The following is an 8,365-nucleotide window of genomic DNA, read 5'->3' as shown; positions in this document are numbered from 1 at the left end:
GCTACTTGGTCCCAATGGAATTTCCCATTGGGAACCTGCTAGCACTAAGATGCTAACTGGTTAGCAAGATGCTTCCCACAAACCGTCCACAACCAAACTTGCTTGCGAACCTTCAGCTACAACCATCCCGCCCCCTTGATAATCAACCAATCAGATTCACTTTATTCACTTGTGTAAAGTCGGGCACCACTCGGGAGAATTCGGAAATGCAACCGTAGGAACAGCCTCTTCCCTACGACTTTAAGCTCCAGTCCACCTTAAATCTGTCCACCCCATTTCCTTCCATCCTCCCTTCCCTTTGCTTTGCATGGAAATAACTTGCCTAACATATTTGTGTGTTTGTATGAATGTTTAATGACTGCGTCGGTTTTATTTCCTCTTCATTGTGTCGTAGCTTTTTAGATTTCATTAAAACAGAATAGATGACAGAGAGAAAATTGGAGCTTTTCAAATCTTTCTGAAAGTGATGAACCAAATGTTAATCCTTCAGGTGTTTGGCAGAAAACCGCTGCCTGTCTTCAGTAGTCAGCTATTCTGTTTGCATTGATTTGAAGCCGTTTCGTCCATCATCCCGTGAAGTGTGACCTTTATTTGAGCAATCTTGAGATCCTTCAAAGTCTCCTCTTTGTTTTCTGTCTCGTTCACCTTTATGTCGTTCATGTTTTAAGGGCATTATTTAGCTCATAGTCTCGTCCTGTGCGTGTGGGTGTGAGAGCTTAAGCAAGTTATTTCCTGTTCATATCCTTCCCATCATTTTTTTCCCCAGATGTTGAAAATGTCTAAGCCTTTTGCATGTGATACACCCCACTGTGAACATGATGTCCTATGATCCTGCAGCTTGTTCCAATATGATCCTGACCACCTTCTCCAATGTTTGTCTCCTTTCATTTGACTTTTTGCTTTTCTTTGATCCTTACTTGTTCTTCTTCCGAACGGAAGATGAAGAGACGGATTCATCAGTCCTGAAATCTGAGCTGATTCGAGAACCGGATCTTCTGTCCGATGTGTCAGAGATGAAACAGGATTTGATTAAAATGACTGCCATATTGACTGCAGACTCCACAGAGAAATCCCCGTCTTTAGGGAGGTGTGGTGTAGAGAAGGGGACAGAGGAAGTGTCTGGAGAACCGTTAGAGATAATGGAAAAGGACCTTGAAAAAGTCAAGGAGGACCTTGAGAAAGTCAGTGAGATACTGAGAAGTGGGACATATCAGAGCGAGGGGGCAGAAGAGGCCACTAAAGCAGCCAGAATGGCTGAGGAGTGGGTTCTCCTCTCAGACTCAGAGATAGAAGAGGCCAAAAAAATGGCTGCCCTAGAAGTTCAAGAGCCTATCTTACGTGAAAGTAGGGCTAAGAGAGGCGCTCCCCGACCAAAAGCCATCAAGGGCAGCGGTGACCTTAAAGAATATCTCCTAGATGCATCTGCAAGTTCCAAAGTAAAGACTAAAAAAGAGACGGCTAGCACAGAAAAATTCACTGATATCGTTCTGCGGAAAAGTTCGAAACCAACAGCTCAAGCCAAATCCCATGAAAGCAGCACAACTGGTGGTGTTAAAAAAACAGTGAGAAAGAAGGAAAAAGACGAAGAGCAGCCAGAGGGATCCTCGGAGCCAGGGGCTCTTCTTAGCGTGCCATCAGCTCCCGCTCCACCATCACCTGTATCCCCAGTGATTGAAGAAACTCCCATTGGATCCATAAAGGACAAAGTGAAAGCCTTACAACAAAAAGTGGAGGCTGAGCAAAAGAGCAAAAAAGCCACTGGTAGCAAGCCCTCCCATTTGCCTGTTATGACTAAATCCCCACTAAAAGCCAAAGAAACAACTAAAACCAAACACCCTCTTCCTAAATCCCCTAAAGCTGACTCAGAAAAAATCGAGGAGACAATGTCAGTCAAAGAGCTAATGCAAGCCTTCCAGACAGGACAAGATCCCTCAAAGCGAAAGTCTGGGTTGTTTGAGCTTAAAACATCCAAAACTCCACAAGCTGAAGCAGTCCAGTCAAAGTCTGTGACCAAAGCAATGGCTTCTAAAGGTCAAGACGTGTCGTCAGACCCCAGAAATGCAAACAAAGATATAGAAATCAAACCCAGCGCTCCCTCCGAACTAACTGAAACTGTAGACTTTGGAAATGGTGGCCTTGATGATAGCTCTGACAGCTGCAAACATGAAGGCGTGGCAGAATCCCTGAGTGCCAGCTCTGGAGATGGAACCCATCACCTTAGCTCAGAGGACAGTTACAAACACGAAGGACTGGCAAGTCCAGGCACAAGCCCTGAGAGCCTTTCTGGACAACAGCCTTCTACAGCCACGGCTTCAGCTTCCACTAAGGTTAGAAAAGACAAAGAGAAGTCTGGAGACTCGGGTGTAGGGACCTCTGGTGACCAAGTCTCCATAGAACTGACACTACCCATCTCTTCCAGCGAGGCTGCAGATGACCACACAAGTGAGTCAATATCTGTTAGAAGGACTGAGTCTAAACCACCTAAACCTCAAAAACTTACAAAGAGAGTTTCAGAAACCATAGAAACTTTTCTTAGTGATGATGATAGCCCTGATGATCAGGTAGCATTGTCGTTAGTTGGTTCTCCAGTCTCTAGATCCCCATCTAAGCATCATGAAACATTTAACCTGCCTTTAAGGCAAGAATCTGATGCCCTCAGCCCATTAGCCGATGAGTCTTTGACAATAAGCAACAGAGACTCTCTCGAGGGTAGTCCTCTGATGGAAGACAATTCTTCCCATAAATCCCCAGACTCCATTGAGCCCAGTCCAACCAGAGAATCCCCCCCTCGCGATTCCTTGGAGAGCAGTCCTGTAGAGCAAAAGAGCCACCCATCCTTCCCACCAACATCCAGTCCTAAGAACTCCTCTAGCCACACACCACCCTGTAAGGGCAAAGACCTCCCCCATGAGGCTTTCCATGGTAGGCAGCTTCGAGACCCTGAAGCTTACGCTGATGATGACAGTTGTGAGCAGACATCTCAGATGACGAGTTCGGGTAAGAGTCCCCTCTCCCCTGATACCCCTAGTTCTGAAGAGGTAAGTTATGAGGTAAACACCAAACTCCCTGAAAATGCATTCCTATGTATTTCATTCAAAACAGCTGTTATTCCTGAAGACCCAGAGGACCAGGAGGAAACAGACAACCTTGAAGCTAAAGGAAAAATCACTCCAGAGAAGGACATGTTTAAGATGGCAGCAAAAATAAAAACCTTTAATGAAATGGAACAAGACACAAAGGGCAAAAGGAAGTCTAGCGATTATCTGTATTCCTCAACAGAGGACAAGATAGGGGATAACAGCTGTGAAAGATTAAAGCCCAGCGGCGAGAAGCTTTGGCAGATTGAAAGTCCACTCAATAGGCGCACAGGAGAGTCAAAGTTAGCTGTTTTGATTGGTTCAGATATTAAAGTACAACCTCCCTCTCCTTTTTCAGCAGGTATGCATGATGGAACCCAGAGCAAAGAGTTCAAGAGTACATCAGCCACTGTCACAGCAGAGGGACCTCACTCTGTCTCAGACCAGCATCATTCAAAATCCATAAGTCCATGGGGGGACGTCCCTTCATCTGCTGAAGCCCTTAAACATGTTTCTGACAAAACATCATTAACTTCAAGCATTGAAAACAGGACAGACGAGCAAAAACACGAGAGCTTGAAGATGTCAAGGGAGCATAAAAATGATAATAGCAGTCAGAAGTTAGCTTTAGGCAAGGTACAGACCGGAACACAAAATACAAGCTGCAATGTTACAGATGAAGTGAAAGAAGATAGATGGGGTCATTCCCCCGGAGCTGCTCTCTGTCCAGAAGTTCCCACAAGTCAAACTGAACAAGTGGTCATTGCCCATAATGATGCAGAAGGAGGCAAAAAAGCATCAAATCTTCCTAGAACTGAATCAAAGGGAGTCACTGCAAGAGTAGACGCCGAGTCATGGTCTGCCATGCGAGAGGATGATGCCACATTTGAGGCCCGTGTAAAAGAAGAAGAACAGAAGATCCTGAATCTGGTGGTGGACCGTCAGTCTCAAGGAACTCCAGACACCACGCCTGGTAGAACACCAACAGAAGAGAGCACTCCTACCAGTGAGCCCAATCCCTTCCTGTTCCAGGAAGGGAAGCTCTTTGAGATGACCCGCAGTGGGGCCATAGATATGACCAAGAGAAGCTATGAGGAGGAGGGGGCTGGCTTCGCTTTTTTTCAGATAGGAGACCAGGCTTTAGAGGAACCTACCTTAGAGGAGCCCAAGCAAGAAGATAGATCAGCAGTAGGTCTCAACTTAACACTAGAGCTTAAGACTGAGGAAGATATGGCATCAGCTGATGCGCAGGTGTGTCCCCCACCTGAAGGGGATCAGTCAGGCTGTAGAGCCGATGCTTCCAAGTCTAAAATCCCTAAAATGGGCATTTCAGCTTCAACCAAAGCTTCTAGGAAAGATCTGCTCTCCCCTGAACCTCTCGAGTCTAAAAATGAGAAAACTGTAGATGAAGGGTCATTAGATTTAGAAACGATCTCAAATGAACAGCCTATAACGAATGTAGAGACTGCAGAAACTACTGTGACTAGATCTGTTTATTCCGAGCAAGGCCAGGAGTCTTCTGACTCCTCCCCAGAGGAGACAAAGTCAGTGGTTGAAGCCCCCAAAACAGCAGGCAAGCAGGCAATTAAAGGGGCTTCCCATAACGGTAAGAAGAATCAAAGCACAGCCAAAGCTAAGTCTGTTCCTCAGGATCAGGCCAAATCTGCGATTCCTTCAACATGTCATGGAACAGCCCCTTCAGCAGCTCATAGAAAAAATACCTCCTCCCCCTCAGAAGCTAAATCCAGGATTCCTGTCAAGGCTAGCCTTGTCAAGACCGACTCTAAGCGTGGGGAATCCTCTCAGGACAAAAAGCTAAAGGTTCCTGTAAAAAAAGGTACAAGGAGAAAATCTGAGACAGATGCAGGTCCTTCTGTGGACATGAAAACAAAGACTCAATCTTCCAAAGCCAAGAGCTTCTGTGAGGGGGAGTCTACAAGATCCTCTGCTAAAAAGGATCAGGGTTGTCACACGAGTGTCGAGTCTGGAAGATCTAAGGGTTTCCAGTCCAGGCTGCCCGTCCGTGGTAAAACCACCCCGTCTCCTCAAGCAACCGCAGCCGGCAAAGACAAAAGCAGATCTCAGAAACAGTCTGCAGAGTTCTTTGAAGAAATCAGTGAGGAAGCAGCAAAAGTAGTGGCAAGACTGGCAGAGGAAGAGGCTGCGATGGCTCTCTCAGACGATGACAGCGGTCTTATTGATCCGTCGATAATTGAAAAAGAGCCATTTCCAGACCTGCAGTTCCCACCTTCAGGAGACGTCTTTCCCATTAGACCACTGTGGGACGACCCAGTTGAGACACAGATGCAGCGAATTCCAGATGATAGAGTCCAAAGTCAAGGTACCCCCCAGTTGAAGGGGTTATTCTCTATCTCTGTAACCTCATTAGTGCTCTAGTTGTTCAGGTGCTGCCTCTCTGTCTCTTGTAGCTATGTCCCGTTGTAGTAGAAGATACCTTGTTGCTGTGTACCTGGATCTCTGTTGTCTTTGTATTGACATCTCTCTTTCCTTCTATGTGTTTTTGAAAATCTCAAGATTGACCTCAAAAAAACCTGCTGATTGTCTGAAAGGCTTTTAAAAAAACAGTAAAAGTGTCAACTGATTGTTTATCGGTCAGATCAGGCCTTAAACCTCTTCAAGTTTACTCAACTGAACAGAAAAAAGTTTCTTATCTATGGCTTTTAAAGTTCTTAGAAAAGTAGTGGGAATAAGAGGAAAAAAGCGGGTGAATTCCTTTTATATGGTGTTTATGAATGTGACTTACCTTCTGGCTTTGACGACTCATTCGCAGTAGATCCACAGGATGAAGCAGAAAGACGTGAGCATTGGTTGGCCGTCATAGCCGACCACCTGGGCTTCAGTTGGACAGGTGAGTCAGAGTTCAAGCTGAAACTTCCAGATTTCAAAGACTATTTTCTCCCTGTGACCACAGACTACCTTAATGCCCTGTATTGTCGTTCCTGCATACAGAGTTAGCACGAGAACTGAACTTTAGCGAGGAGAAGATCCACATGATACGAACTGAAAACCCCAACTCTCTGCAAGACCAAAGCCGCGCCCTCTTGAACCTTTGGACTGAGAGAGACGGACAGAGTGCCACAGGTCGGTAGTCCTTAAGAGGTTTCGAGGGTCAAGGTAGGGCTGGTGCCTACCTCAGTCAGTCTATGAGCGAGAGAGGCAGGGGCCACCCTGGACAGGTGTCCAGTCCAATCACAGGGCAACACAGAGACAAACAGGACAAACAGGACACACTCACACCTAAGGACAATTTAGAGAAGCCAACAGTCAGGAACAGGAAGCTGCAGTACCCAGAGAGAACCCAGGCATGCTCAGGGAGAACATGCTAACTACATGCAGAAAGACCCTGGGCCGGGAATCGAACCCAGAACCTTGCTGTATCCTTGCTGCAAGGAAACAGCGCTACCCACTGCACCACCGTGCAGCCATGGACTACAAAACACTACATTTGTAGAAAAGTTCTTCAGTTCTTGGCAGACCTCCCTCACTGGGAATGTTAGTTATTGAAATCATTTTAAATCCTTGTTCTTTGAACGGGTCCGGATAGGGGTCAGCAGTCTCAGCAGAGACTTCCCTCTCCTTACGGTTGGGCTACAGTCCACATGGAACACGGGTTTGGCAGCTTTTACTCTCTGTGCGGCTTTTCCCCTGTACCTAATATTCTGGCAGACTGTAAGGGGCCGTGTAGGGCACAGACCGCTAGCTCCCAACACCACAGTAAACACAGCTTCATTCATTTCTGTGCAAGAAACAATCTGCTGATTTTAGTGACATTTGTAGACCAAACCATCAGATATTTATGGGTTTTTACCTTTGCAAACCCTTGCCAGAAGGAGCTTTTGCTCCTACCTCACATTTCTCGCCCAGGATCCCTCAGTAATTAATGTTTCCAAGGAGCGCCATGCCAGAAATCTGAACATGTGTACTCCATGGGTGCTAGGATTACATGCTTTGGATGCTGTCGACATGTCAGGCATTAATCAGGCTTTAGACAGCTGCTGTGGGGGAGGAGGTGCTCCTGGTTCTAAATGACCACAGACTCCTGCTGTAGAGATGGCAGCTGAGAGGTTTGCCAAAATCACTTTGAGGCCAACAGAGTCTTTCTCCAGGCTCCAGCTCTCTCAGGAGCCCCTCAAGCCCCCCAGGCTCTATAGATCTGCCTCAGCTTGATGGCCTCCTAAAACAGGTTCTGAACTAGATCTTAAGACTACAGCTACAATAGAGGCAGACAACAAGGTCCACTCAGACTCTATGGTCTAACCTTCCTCTGGAGTCTGAGGAATGTCCTGGAATAGTTCCCTGACCAAAGGCTGCCCCTCATGGCTCCCCCTGCAGGTGGTAACATAGTCTAACGACACTTGTTGGGTTTGGTCCTGCAAGGAGTAAACCAACCATCAGACCTGACAGAGAACTGGACAGGCTGCATGGTTAGACCCCAACTTCCTATCTGACGTTGTGAGTCTCCATTTGTTGGTCATCATGAACGCCTGTTTTTCTGACTCGTCAGCCACCCCGAGTCTGACTGCCTCAGCAGGCACCTTCTTCCCCTTAGACGGCCCTTCTGCTCCTCTTCTAACTGAGAGTCAGGCAGTGAGGATGTTGATTTGGTTTCCATTCATCTGGTTTTACCTGGATATGGAGGACTCTGCCTCCTTGTTTCCATAGTTACCGTGTTTGTTTATCCTGTTTCATCAGAAGCAGCACTTCTAAAGAAGCTGACCAAAATCAACCGGATGGACATTGTTCATCTGATGGAACCCAAGATGAACCGTTCAGAGGAAGAGGAGACATCTTCACACACGTACGCAGAGATCGAAGAGACCATCGTTCTGGACCACAGTGAAGGTACGCCCCCTGGTGGCCGGCTGACCTTCATCCAGCCTGTGTGGAAACATCCCGTTTGTCCTGACTCCCTTTGCTCCCGCAGGTTTCTCTGCCCTTCATGAAGACATCGACAGTCCAAGGCCAGGCAGACGCAGGGAAGCCACTGGAAGAAGCCTGCTTTTAGGACAGGAAGTGCCCATGGTGTCAGCAGAGGAGCTGTCCACCAGTCTGTCATCGCTTCTCGACACATCAGGGCGGCCTGAGGCGGCTCCCACAGCTACAGAACTCCTACAGAAAGCCCCCAAACGGCAAACAGAGGAGCTGGAATCAACAAAGTGAGTCGCCTTAGAAGACGGTGACATTTCTGGCCTTCTAACAGAACAGGAGATTATAGCTGGATTATAATTATAATCATGTGACTAATCCAATCCAGAAACTTCTTCAGC

At 47.0% G+C, this 8,365-nt stretch overlaps 1 protein-coding gene across 24 annotated transcripts in view; it reads left to right on the top strand.

The window, feature by feature from the left end:
- The window catches only part of LOC107103578 (ankyrin-2-like), a 73,169-nt gene that overhangs the window by 47,288 nt on the left and 17,516 nt on the right, over positions 1 to 8,365 (top strand). For 10 of the 24 annotated variants that reach the window (XM_015403328.1, XM_015403347.1, XM_015403326.1 and 7 more), the window contains 5 exons: positions 940 to 5,418; positions 5,869 to 5,946; positions 6,048 to 6,179; positions 7,788 to 7,940; positions 8,023 to 8,254. In XM_015403328.1, the coding sequence (XP_015258814.1) occupies positions 940 to 5,418; positions 5,869 to 5,946; positions 6,048 to 6,179; positions 7,788 to 7,940; positions 8,023 to 8,254 (5,074 nt within the window). The remainder of the gene's footprint in view (positions 1 to 939; positions 5,419 to 5,868; positions 5,947 to 6,047; positions 6,180 to 7,787; positions 7,941 to 8,022; positions 8,255 to 8,365) is intronic. The other 14 variants (XM_015403343.1, XM_015403341.1, XM_015403342.1 and 11 more) reach the window with 10 other exon arrangements.

The sequence above is a fragment of the Cyprinodon variegatus genome, unplaced genomic scaffold, assembly GCF_000732505.1.
Source record: "Cyprinodon variegatus isolate N-32 unplaced genomic scaffold, C_variegatus-1.0 Scaffold1481, whole genome shotgun sequence".
NCBI classification, from domain to species: domain Eukaryota; kingdom Metazoa; phylum Chordata; class Actinopteri; order Cyprinodontiformes; family Cyprinodontidae; genus Cyprinodon; species Cyprinodon variegatus.
This window is presented reverse-complemented; position numbering and strand designations above follow the sequence as displayed.